The sequence below is a fragment of the Lampris incognitus genome, chromosome 15 (genome assembly GCF_029633865.1).
Source record: "Lampris incognitus isolate fLamInc1 chromosome 15, fLamInc1.hap2, whole genome shotgun sequence".
Taxonomy (NCBI): domain Eukaryota; kingdom Metazoa; phylum Chordata; class Actinopteri; order Lampriformes; family Lampridae; genus Lampris; species Lampris incognitus.
In genome coordinates this window covers 32558908-32572388 of record NC_079225.1, presented here as the reverse complement: position 1 = coordinate 32572388, position 13481 = coordinate 32558908, and the positions used below count along the sequence as shown (strand labels likewise).

Sequence of the window (13481 nt, the reverse complement as noted above, 5' to 3'; positions counted from 1 at the left end):
GATACATATTTCAAGAAGAGGGAGGAACACATGGTGACATATAAGAGTGGTGGTGGAAGGTACACAGGTGGACTATATGCAGGAGGTGCAATCTGAAAGAGAGTGGAGACTGCAAGGTGGTGACAGGGGTGAGCGTATCTAGGCAGCATCGGATGGTGGTCTATAGGATGACTTTGGAGCTCAAAGAGAGGAAGAGAGTGAAGGCAGTGACAGATTAAATGGTGGAAGTTGAAGAAGGAAGACTGTTATGTGGAGTTCAGGGAGGAGTTAAGACAGGCACTGGGTGGTAGTGAAGAGATGATGGATGGCTGGGCAACTACTGAAGATATAGTGAGGGAGACAGCTAGGAAGGTACTTGGTGTGTCATCTGGATAGAGGAAGGAAGACAAGGAGACTTAGTGGTGGAATGAGGAAGTACAGCAAAGTATAAAGAGAAAGGTTGGCGAAGAAGAAGAGGGCTAGTCAGAGATGAAGAAAGTGGACAGGAGTATAAAGAGATGTGGCTTAAGGTGAAGAGAGTGGTGGCAAAGACAAAGAAAAAAGCATATGTTGAGTGGAATGAGAGGTTGGACAGTAAGAAAGAAGAAAAGGGCTTGTACCAATTGGCTAGACAGAGGGAGCAAGCTGGGAAGGATGTGCAACAGGTAAGAGTGATGAAGAATAGAGATGGAAATGTGCTAACAAGTGAGAAGAGTGTGTTGAGAAGGTGGAAGGACTACTTTGAGGGGTGATGAATGAAGAAAATGAGAGAGAGAAGATTGGATGATGTCGGGATAGTGAATCAGGAAGTGCGGTGGATTAGCTCAGATGAAGTGAGGGCAGCTATGAAGAGGATGAAGAGTGGAAAAGTGGTTGGCCCTGATGACATACCTGTGGAGGCATGGAGGTGTTTAGAAGAGATGGCAGTGGAATTTTTGACTAGATTGTTTACCACAATCTTGGAAAGTGAGAGGATGCCTGAGTAGTGGAGAAGTGTACTGGTACGGATTTTCAAGCAAGGTTAGGAGGAGAGGTGATGATTAGTGAGCAGCAGTATGGTTTCATGCCACAAAAGAGCACTACAGATGTGATGTTTGCTTCGAGAATGTTGATGGAGGGGTATAGAGAAGGTCAGAAGGAGTTACACTATGTCTTTGTGGATTTAGAGAAAGCATACGACAGGGTGCTGAGAGAGGGGGTGTGGTATTTATTGTATGAGGAAGTTGGGAGTGGCAGAAAAGTATGTAAGAATGGTGCAGGATATGTATGAGGGCAGTGTGACAATGGTGAGGTATGTGGTTGTTGAGGTGTGCGGTAGGAATGATGGATGGGTTCAAGGTGGAGGTGGGATTACACCAAGGATCAGCTCTGAGCCCTTTCTTGTTTGCAATGGTGATAGATAGGCTGACAGATGAGATCAGGCAGGAGCCTCCATGAATTATAATGTTTGCGGATGACATTGTGATGAGAGTAGGGAACAGGTTGAGGAGAGCCTGGAGAGGTGGAGGTATGCACCAGAGAGAAGAGGAATGAAAGTCAGTAGGAGCAAGATGGAATACATATGCATGAATGAGAGGGAGGACAGCGAAATGGTGAGGATGCAAGGGGCAGAGGTGGTGAAGGTGGATGAGTTTAAATACTTGGGGTCAACTGTCCAAAGTAACGGGGAGTACAGAAGAGAGGTGAAGAAGAGAGTGCGGGCAGGGTGGAGTGGGTGAAGAAGAGTGTGAGGAGTGATATGCAACAGAAGGGTGCCAGCAAGAGTTAAAGGGAAGGTTTACAAGATGGTTGTGAGACCAGCTATGTTATATAGCTTGGAGACAGTGGCATTGACGAAAAGACAGGAGGTGGAGCTGGAGGTGGCTGAGTTGAAGATGCTAAGATTTTCATTGGGAGTGACGAAGATGGACAGGATTAGGAACAAGTATATTAGAGGGACAGATAAAGCAAGAGAGGTGGTTTGGACATATGCGGAGGAGAGATGCTGGGTATATTGGTAGAAGGATGCTGAAGATGGAGCTGCCAGGGAAGAGGAAAAGAGGAAGGCCAAAGAGGAGGTTTATGGATGTGGTGAGAGAGGACATGCAGATGGTTGGTGACAGAGGAAGATACTGAGGACAGGAAGAGATGGAAACGGATGATCCGCTGTGGCGACCCCTAATGGATGGAAGCAGCCAGAAGAAAAAGAAAAAGAAAAAGAAGAAGAAGAAGACTCTAGCACACACACCGCTGCTTCCCTCAGCCCCAGTTGTGAATATAGACATTCCTGCAGCACAATCATTAATTTAAGTGCCAAAGCACTGAGTCGGGTTATGGGTCAGTTTAATTAACAATGCCTCCAAAGACCAGGGAAGAGAATGGCCACATCAGTGCTTCAGTTTCTTATCATCAGCCCACTCACCCTTTGACCAATTCCACGGCAATGAAGTCATTCCCGTCCCCACTGTTGAAAATGATGAAACCATCTGGCGAGGTGGTTTTGAATTGAAAGAAGAGGTGCATCGTGGTGTAGGCCTGCAGAGTGGCCAAACCCAGGTAGCTGCCCTTTGTCTTAAAGGTCACGGGGTCGGCAATGATAGACCGCATGCCGAAGCGGGCGTTGAGTTCACAGAAGTCAATGTCTCCGTTCTTGCACATGTCAATATACTGCATGCCATTGAACTTGAGGCTCTGAGAGGAGAGATAATGAGAAAAAGTCTGATTGGAAAACAAATCTAATTTGCTCGTTTTGTGTTAAGATAACCGAGTAAGCACAGAAACTGTGTCAGCCGAGAGAGATATTAATCCTAATGAAGAAATTTCAAGACATATCTGTGCTACATGAATATGGCACATTATCACAGACACCAATCACTTCACAACTAACAGCTGTAGTCGATTACTAACACCTGCTTTTTGCCAACCAAATGATGCAAATTAAGAATTTTAAGAATTCCCTTTAGTTGTCCAGGATCCTGCATGACAGCTGTTCCCTGCATTACAGATGTTGTTTCAGCTGTTGCCAGTGTGACCATTTATGGTGCGGCATGCCCTCTGGATTCTGCTGTACCTGCAGATGCCCTATGAAGGAGGAAGGAGCGGAGGAGACAAAACGCCTCTCGGTCAGGATGCCTGTCTCCACGTTGTGGAACTCAAGACGGGTGTGGTCTCCCACCATCTGACCTGGGGGGGGGGGGCGAGAGCATGGGATAAACAGGATGAGGGGAAGAGTATATTGCAACTTCGAAGGACTTGAGCAAAGACAAATGTGTGGCATAGCTTCACGTCATGCCATACTGATGTAAATGATGACAGCGCTACAGTATAATCGGGGACTATGAATTGACCTGAGCAGAAAACTTTGAACACAGCCTGTTAAACAAACAACAGGAGAAGAAAAAAAAAGACAAAATGGTAACATCTGTAGGGAATATGAAATGAAATGGGGAAAGACTAATCCTCTTCATCTCATATGAATCCAGTTGTCATGCTAATCATGCATACTGTAAATGGCAGATGATCGGGTGGCACAAGAAATACCTTCAGCCATATCCTCATCCACGGTGAGTTTGAAGTTTTTACCACGGCGGACCACTCGAACCGAGTGCCACTCATTGTCGTTGAGCTTTTGTCCGGCATAAAGTACCTCAGGGCCCTTGCCTGAAGAGGAGGGTTAGTTAGTCAAGGGGACAGGGGGAGGCACAACAAAAAAAAAACAAAAAAACCCAAATCTTTGTTTTTCCATCAGAGACGACAGGAAACCGTGAAGCTGCTGCGTTCATACTTTTACAGTCATCAAGTATGTTTCATTACTAAGAACCAGGGCCTTTCTCCATTGTAGCTTAGTTAACTGGCCAAGCATCGTGGCTCGTTTCTCAGATTAAGTGGGATCTTGTAAACAGGATGGCGAGTAAGAATGGACTGGTACCACAGCATTTTAAAATCACCGTTGTACTTTTCAAAACAAAGATTTGGGTTGGATTGGACAACAAAGAAAAAGAAATAGCAGATTGCACTGCCAGTTGTTTGCTCCGTTACTCATACAGTGACTCAAAATGTGTGACGGAGAGAGAGGGAGAGAGAGAGGGAGGCCAAACCATTTAATGTTTATTCAGTCACATGTGTTTGCTTATGTGCTTATGTGTGTGACTTAAGTAGATCAGGGGTGTCAAGACTTGCGTAAAAGTTCTCTTAACTCACCACAAGGGGGCAATATTGCCCCATTGCTATTTAGCGCTCCAACAGGCTGAAGCTGATCAGTTCAGTTTAATTTCCTGCTGTGACATGTATAGCTCATTAGTTAAACATCTTTTTGTGCAGGAACCTTTGTTCAGCCAGTTTTGTAGTCTAACACTAGGCTGTACCTTTCAGCTGTAAACTGTTCATTATTACTATCTTAACGTGAGATGAAGATGTTAAATCTTTGCACTGATCTGGGGAAAAAAAATAATTATAACAATTTTTGATCATTTCTTTTTGATGGGTGTATATAGTGAATGTTTAAACACTGTGAATGGGGAACACTTCACTTCCTGAAAAAAAAAATCGACCTGTCGTCAACCTTGGGATTTTGCAAAGGATCCAAAATGTACTGAACAGCTTTGGCCTCGGTCTGCCTTTTGCTATGCAGTACACTTGGATCCAGACGGACGATGGGTTCCTCACTGAAACCACCCAGGTTCCCTCTGTAGTCACCACTTCTACTGCACAAGTGTGTAGCGACAGCGACAGAAGTGCTGAAACATGTTTGTGTGTCTGTGTGTTTGCATGGCTGGACATGAGTATATGTACAGCTGCGCACTTTTCGTTACACACATTACCAGTTGGATTATTAATTTGTGACGCTAATCAACATACTGTAATCAGTGTAATAGGGCATGTCAAACTGCGGTCACTTAAACACACACACACACACACAATCTATAAATTGACGTATACTATTTTTCCTAATTCTCTCTCGCTCTCTCTTTCGCTCTCTCGCTCTCTCTCTCTCTCTCGCTCTCTCTCTATGTGCATGGCTCCTAACTTTATCAAACGAAAAGAAAAATCAGAGTCCACTGTATGAGTAAGTGCAGCTACTTCAACTCCATCTATACAGTACCTAACATTATACATACTGCAATATACTATAGTAATATCTTTTCTTTAACGATATACAATATCCTTAAATAAAACCATAATAATGTACAAATATCCAAAAAGTGAGAAATATCCATATACTATAGCTGGCTATTCAAACGACAATGGCTATACATAGCCGGGGAAAATGCAACTCCTCAGTGAGCAGTTGCAGACAGAGAGGGAGAGATTAAAAACTACTCGTCTGAATTAATTTGGTTTGAAAATGGGGGACATTTAAAATGCATAGAGCACATAATGTCATATTTACAATAACTTTGATCTCCAGCTATTACTCCCACCCCCTCCCTCTCTTATCCTTATAATCCTCTTATCAGTCCCCTGCATTCACACATCTACAACCCCTACATGTATTTAACAAGCCATAATAAAACAGTGATTGAAGGAAGAAGTCTCCACAAGAGGAGAGTTGACTTACTGGTGTTACAGTTTATCCTGACACAGTCTAGATGGGGAGGGGAAAATAAGTGACAGATGAAATCGCATCCTTCAAGGTTACAGCTGCAGACATCCAAGAACAAGAAAATCCACCTTCCGGGGACGGTCACATGACCCTGGCAGCCATTTTCAGCCATGTTTTTTTTTAACGAAACTGATGTTGATGTCATGATTTTATTTCAATATAGTCCAAATCTGAGCCAATTAAAATGTGGTTAGAAATATGAAGTGCTGACCAATATTTCTGTGACCAACAGAATCGACTTTGTCGTATTCAGTTTGATGTTATTTTCATCTTTCATGGTGTTGTCACTTTGGTGAGTTTTGCTATAGGAATATTATTTTTCTTTTCAAAATTTGCTATCACAGAATTCAGTTAATGTAAATGTAGAAATGTAGATGTATCAATCTGCTTGCAGTTCAATGGCCACATCGATTTTCCAACCCAACATCTCGAGCCGGGATGCTCGACTTGTAGCATGCATATTTTTTTATGCGATGAATAAAAATCGGAAAAAATTTGATAGCATATGTAAAATAACAGGCTTTACACGGCTAGAGGAACTATGGACCTGTCACCGGCAGGTGAACAGTGTGGGTTGGGATCCATGTGACCAAAGTTGTCATGTGCCGTCAACCGCAACAGAAAAGTGGGAGCAAACAGCCTCGATCCAGGCAGCAACAGCACCGTACAGAGGCTTATGGACCCCCCTCAGAGGGCCCTGTACACTACTACAACATCTCTCTAGGTATCTAAACTAGCCTGCACAAGTGCACTGTAGGGTAAAAAAGGGGCAGTGTTTTGAATATCTGTGGTATGTCAGTGTTTTGTGCTCTGGACTAGTATATGTGTTAATTTAAAGCCACAATCCTGAAGAGTTACACGACAAACTCAAAGTTATTTTTGATGCTCTCTTAACAACTGAATATGTGAAACAATAGTTAATCCACGAATATCCAAATAATGGACATTTTGGTAAATGCTCATTTTAGTGGACTTTCCACAGAAAAAATGATGCGCCGCATAACATTAGACACAAAGGTGCTGTGGCCAACAAGCAGCTATCTATGGCAGACCGAGTCCCTACCTTTACTGACAAATACTACGGCATCATGAGCCAAAGCGCAGGGTCCATTGTGTTTCTTCGTTTGGCAGGTGGCAGAGTGTTGGCACGGCAGCACTTGCGACTCTCTTTCATTTAAAACAGATCTCTGGGATCTGGAGTACACAAATACCGAAGCAGTTACGAACGAGTACAGCCACAGCTGTCAGTAGGTTGAACATCCATCCATCCATCCATTATCCAAGCCGCTAATCCCAACCGGGGTTGCGGGATGCTGGAGCCTATCCCAGCAGTAATTGAGCGGCAGGTGGGGAGACACCCTGGACAGACCGCCAGTCTATCACAGGGCCAACATATACACACACACACACACACACACACACACACACACACACACACACACACACACACACACACACACACACACACACACACACACATTCATACCTAGGGACAATTTAATACGGCCGATTCACCTGACCTGCATGTCTTTGGACTGTGGGAGGAAACCAGAGCACCCGGAGGAAACCCACGCAGTCACGGGGAGAACAGGCAAACTCCAAACACAGGGCGGCCCGGGACGACCCCCAACGTTGGACTACCGCGGGGTTCGAACCCAGGACCTTCTTGCTGTGAGGTGACTGCGCTAACCACTGCGCCACTGTGCCGGCCGTAGTTTGAATAAAAACTATAGGATTCAGGATTGTAGCTTTAAAGGTATCTGCTGTTAATTTATACACCCATTATGTAGTCCGTCTATTAAGTGATTATCTGCATTAAGGTCTCTGCCATCTTTAAAGGTGCCACTTGTGCTACCATCTGCAGGCGCGCTGAGTGCTGTGGTCTCGGGCTGTTTGCCAGGTGGGCCGCAGGCTCGGGGCCTTTGAAGGGGTGAGTGCCATCTTTGAACATGGCATGGGAGATGCCAGCTAGACCAAAGGTTGCTAATGGACAGAGAGAACCATGAACCTGCTATCATGAACAAACCAAAAAAAGAAAAGAAAAATAGAAAAAAGTAAAGAAAGAACATACACAGAAAGTCAACCACAGGAACAGACTCACACAATAAGAATGTATATGTTGTCGATGCAGCACTTATGCATAAATGTTTACCTGTACTTCTCAATAGATGGCAGAAGGTCATACATGAAATGTCCCATCTGCTTTTAATGCATGTGTGAAAGGGACAGCGCCATCTATTCGAGTGACGGCTAATTCAAAAGGCGAATTGCTGTGCCTCTAGGCTAATTTGCTTTTTTATTGTTTCTTAAATGACTAGCACAATTGCAATCATGAATATGACCACGATGATCTATGAGCTGTTCAGAAGATGTGCCGCAGAGCATGGACATCAGTGTTAAGTGTTAGATTGATGGATGTATAACTCTAAATCAACTCTACAAGGTCCTCGGAGCATCAAAGCAGAAAAAAAGAAACTTACACTGCAGGCATGTCAAACAAAACACATGCAACTCTCAGACCAAAAACCATTTTAGTATGTGTTAGATCTGCAATCAAGCCAAGGCTATACAGAGAAGGTCAATATGCCACACAAAGAAGAATGAGGGCTCCCTCCTTGACTTAGTTGAGGTCAGCCGACGTGGGCGGTTTATACGATACCTAAGTTGACCGTCAGTTTGACCCTGCCGCTGTCCAGCTCCAGCCTCAGGGTGTCTGCTGACTCACGGGACGTGGCGGCCATAAGCAGGCCAAATGCCCTCTGGGACATGAAGCGGAGGGAGACGTCCTCGGCCTCAGTGTGCATGACACTAGGCATCACCACCTTCATGTACATGCTGCCGTCGTACGAGAGGATTGACGCCTCTGCAGAGAGGAGGGGAGAGGAGAAGAGAGGAGAGGAGAGGAGAGGAGAGGAGAGGAGAGGAGAGGAGAGGAGAGGAGAGGAGAGGAGAGGAGAGGAGAGGAGAGGAGAGGAGAGGAGAGGGAGGGGGGGGAGGGGAGAGGAAAGAACAGGACAAAAAAAAATTATTTCTCCTATGATGTGTCTGAATTTAATTCACAAAATTCAATCTTACTCCAGAGAGAAGTTGGGTGGGAGGTGGCAAATTTATTTTGTATTTTTACCCAATCAATAGGGATCGGGTACAATTATTTCAACATTTCTGCTACGATATATCTGAATTTAACGCGTCGACTTCAATTTTATTTCAGTCGCATATTACACGGGCGGCTCCAACACATCTTAGGCTTTGACCTGTGGGCGGAGAAATGCTGTGAGCACGTACGTGTGTGTGTGTGTGTGTGTGTGTGTGTGTGTGTGTTGTGTTTGAGTGTGTACCAGGTATCATGGATGGATTATCATAACAGCATGACATAAAGTAATATATTTCTCATGCTTCATCTGCTTTTGGCAGCTTTGTTTATGCTACCGAAACGTCGGAGATAAGATAAAGAGTGTGTATGCCATGGATGCACACACACACACACAACACACACACCAGTTCATGCTAATACAGCTATCAGTAGCTGAGGATGACCGGCCGTGCTCGGCAGAGAAAAAGACCCAACTTGAAGATTGAACACTTGGGCGCTCGCTCCTTATACTTGATTTGCGGGGAAACACATACACATGTCCGACATCCGCACTCGCAGCCATGTTCATCATCCATCATCCATCAGGAGAGTTTCTGGGGAGCTGTGGCTTTGGTATGCAGGCTGCTCAGTGTGCAGAAAATTAAATTTTCACACCAGTTACCTCCTTCCCTCGCATCTGTCTTCTATAGGTGTCGTGTCTTCAGGCCAATTACCAAAGCAGAGATGGCAGAAAATGTAGGAAAGGTGTGTTGTGATGCTACGTGCAGGGGAGTGCACACATCTGAACACGTGAGCGCCACGCCGACACAGTATTTGTCCCCCTGACACAGCCGCGAACCTGTATGGACCCGCATTCATGTATTTACAAACACATGTACACCTTTCACAACTACGCAACAGCCTTTCACAATGGTTAGATAATGGAGGTGGGGGCTGCGCTGGATTGGACCTATCTTTTCAGTTCCCCTCTTACCGGTTGGAAAGGAGAGCGAGCGGGAGAGAAAGAGAGAGGCCGACCGTCGGCGGATTGGCAGGCTCATGGGGGGGGGGGGGGGAAGACAGATTAAAAAGGGCGACCAGCCGTGAAATACCTGTTTTGACACCTCAGCTTTTAAAGGAGGAATAGCCCCGCGGCCACAGAACCACACTGCTCTTTGCCGGTGTGTAGGGGGACGCTGGGGCTGCAGGGGAGAGATTTGGGAGCAGCAAGGCGCCGAACTTTTAAAACAGCAGTTCTCAAAATGAGGTTCTGACAGCGGTTCTCAAAAAGAGGTTCTGCCCCCCCCTCCCGCCCCCGGGGTCCAGAGGAAAATACAAAGTAAGTAAACCTCACTGCAACCTATTTCACTTTAAATGTTCAAATAGAAATGAATAACAGCAACTATTCTATATCAACTAATAGCACTTTTTTTTTCTTTTGGATCCCCCCCCCTTTTCTCCCCACTGGTAAACCGGCCAATTACCCCACTCTTCTGAGCCGTCCCAGTCGCTGCTCCACCCTCTCTGCTGATCCGGGGAGGGCTGCAGACTACCACATGCCTCCTCTGATACATGTGGAGTCGCCAGCCGCTTTTTTTTCACCTGACAGTGAGGAGTTTCGCCAGGGGGACGTAGCACATGGGAAGATCACGCTATTCCCCCCTAGTTCCCCCTCTCCCCTGAACAGGTGCCCCGACCGACCAGAGGAGGTGCTAGTGCAGCGACCAGGACACATACCCACATCCGGCTTCCCACCCACAGACACAGCCAATTGCATCTGTAGGGACGCCCGACCAAGCCGGAGGTAACACAAGGATTCGACCCAGTGATCCCCGTGTTGGTAGGCAACAGAATAGACCGCTACGCCACCCGGACGCCCCCAACAGATGTCAATAGTCTGTTATGGATGGTGCAGCCTGTTGTGTTGGCATTTCTTGACATCAGCATGTTTCTGAATCGCAGCTGTTTGAGATGCCAAGTCACATTAATATGCCGTAAATACAAAACAACGTGTCCATGCTGAATTCCATAAAAGGAAGTAATGTAAATATCAGATTTGATTTGCTTTTATTGCTGCACTTGTTGAAACGAGATAAGATACAAATCCATGAGAAAACGTTGCATTAAACTGCTCTTTAAACATTTAGATTCACTGAGCGCAACAGCACGACACTATTACTGAAACTGCAGGTTTTGTCTGGCTCTGCTATGAAGCTGCCTAGTCTATTTTTCACTTGGGGGGGGGGGGTGTCTTTTTTATTCAAACACAAACTCCCTTCCTCACTCACCCTCTCACTTTCTCGCACACAGACGGGGGGGGTATATTAATTAGTGGGCCAGGTTAGGTCCTAAGCGTACAATAAAAGAAATGGAATAAAATAGAAAAGAAAAATCCGTAGAAAATAAATAAATAAATAACTACGCGCGAGCCATTCTGCAGCTTGAAGAGCTCAAACACACGAGGAAGGACACCGAAAACCAGAGGAAAGAAAACCGCGGGCGTTAGACTGTGATCTTCATTAAGATCTGAACACAAAGCTGCAAACGTAGACACTAACAGACTGTCCTTGAATGTCTACAGTTCACATTTAAACATTTAAAATGGCCTCAAAAGTCACTTGTGGGAACAATTACAATAAACGCTTTGCTAAGGTCGACTCACATGACTTCTTGGTCTTATTAGCCACGGCATAAAAGCCAGCGAGGGAAAGCTGGCATTTTAAAGCAACATTAAATTCTCCACATATTATTATATCGTTTATCTTAATTAAGAATATGAAGGACGTGTCTCCCAGACAACTGAAGACCTCGTAAACAAGTGACGTTTCTTTGACAGTGCATACGTTTGGTATTTGGTTGACTCTTTACTCCTAAATCCCCCCCCTGCTCTTTTTCTCCCCAATTGTAGATGGCCTATTCCCCCACTCTTCCAGCCTGCCTCTGCCGATCCGGGGAGAGATGCAGACTACCACATGCCTCCTCCGATACATGTGGAGTCGCCAGCCGCTCTTTTCACCTGACAGTGAGGAGTTTTCACCAGGGGGAAGTAGCATGTGGGAGGATCCGCTATTGCCCCAGTTCCTCCTCCCCCCTAAACAGGCGCCCCGACCAACCAGAGGAGGCGCTAGTGCAGCGACTGGGACAAACACCCACATCTGGCTTCCCACCCGCAGACACGGCCAATTGTGTCTGTAGGGACGCCGGACCAAGCCGGTGGTTAACACGGGGATTCGAACCGGCGATCCCCTAGCGGAATAGACCGCTATGCCACCAGATGCCCCTATATTGTTGGCTTTTGAGAGGAATGTTTTCATGTTTCACATATTGAGAAGTCATACAGCAATCTAACTATCCAGGCATCCATTTCTAAACATACAAAGCAGGGGAAGTAATAGCAACAGTAATATTACAAACACAAATAAATAAATAACAATAGTATTCCTCCTCCATCATGCTACTATCCCCCACACCCCACCCAACTCCCAAGTAGTCTCATTTTACTGTGTTTTATTCAGTGTTTTCTTTGAGGTATGCAACCTAGTGTGGCCAAAGGTTTCAAAACACTTGCAGTTTGTCCTTGAGAGACTTCCCAGTTCTCTCTAAATATAATGTGTTTGTCAATTTGGTGATCCACAGTGGAGTTTATGTACCTGTATTGAAACAAACAAAACTGCCAATTTGTGTGTGTGTGTGAGTGTGTGTGGTGTGTGTTATCTGACATTTTGTTTGAATTAATTAATTAAGTTTCCTTTGTTAATCCCCTTGGGGAAATTCAGTTACTGCAAATTAACCTGTCCTAGCTGTGATGTGTGTAGCTAGCAGCGGTGGGCTGCCGCCTTCACGCTGTAGTCCGGGGTCCAACCCCAGTTCTTTCCCCATTGCCTCAGTCAGGGGCACAGACAAGAGAATAAACCCTAACATGCATATTTCTTTTTGATGGTGGGGGAAACCGGAGCATCGGGAAAAAACCCACCACAGACCTGGGGGAGAACATGCAAACTCCACACAGAGGACAACTGGATGACCCCCCCCCCAAGGTTGGACAACCCCGGGGTTCGAACTCAGGACCTTCTTGCTGTGAGGTGTTGAGATAGCGCTAACCACTGGGCCGCCGTGCTGTGGCCCAGTGGTTTATGCGGCACGGGGAACATTTTTCCCCCAGGGAAAATAAATGCCGTCATCATCATCATCATCAACATCATCACCATCACTGACAAACTGATAAGCAAATCTTAACTGACCAAGGTCAAGGTCAAGTCAGTTTCATTTGTACAGCTCAATACCACAAGGTCTTACAAGCTGGATTTGTATGGGATCAATTTTCTGTTCTAAACCACTAAATATTTTGCACTTTCCTGCAACGGTAGCCCTACCTGTCCTATGCAACCTGTTTACCCCTACTGGCAGTATTCTTCACTACGCTACACATCACCCCTGCATTCTGCATTTTTTTTTGCTTGTGTAACCAGAGGCAGACCGCAGCCTTTATCATGCTAATCCCAACACTGATCACTTCTCCCCAAAGGCACCATCTAAGCTGTAGAGCACTCGAAGCAGATGGCTGAACTACATATCCCCTTACATTTTACACCGCTGCAGGGCGTGTAAAGAGAAGAGGGATAGACTGATGCGGTGATTATATCTATTCATACTCTGCATGAGACTTATAATGGGCCTCCACCATCCTCCCCAGCACTGCAGGTACTGCACACCATGCATCTCTCCATGTGTGTGTGCGCGCGCGGGTTTGGATTTTCATGATTTTTTTTTTCTTGTGTGCATCATTGCACAAACACACACCCCACCAAGGACACACAGACACACAAAGTGGCTGTCAAACATGCAACA

The 13481-nt window shown here is 45.6% G+C and overlaps 1 protein-coding gene across 1 annotated transcript in view; it reads right to left on the bottom strand.

Moving 5' to 3' along the window:
* The window catches only part of LOC130125441 (neurexin-3b-like), a 412131-nt gene that overhangs the window by 252420 nt on the left and 146230 nt on the right, over positions 1 to 13481 (bottom strand). Inside the window, exons 8-12 of the mRNA XM_056295020.1 lie at positions 8220 to 8423; positions 5516 to 5542; positions 3499 to 3618; positions 3029 to 3141; positions 2381 to 2649 (exon numbers count right to left, since the gene is read on the bottom strand). Of these exons, the coding sequence (XP_056150995.1) occupies positions 2381 to 2649; positions 3029 to 3141; positions 3499 to 3618; positions 5516 to 5542; positions 8220 to 8423 (733 nt within the window). The remainder of the gene's footprint in view (positions 1 to 2380; positions 2650 to 3028; positions 3142 to 3498; positions 3619 to 5515; positions 5543 to 8219; positions 8424 to 13481) is intronic.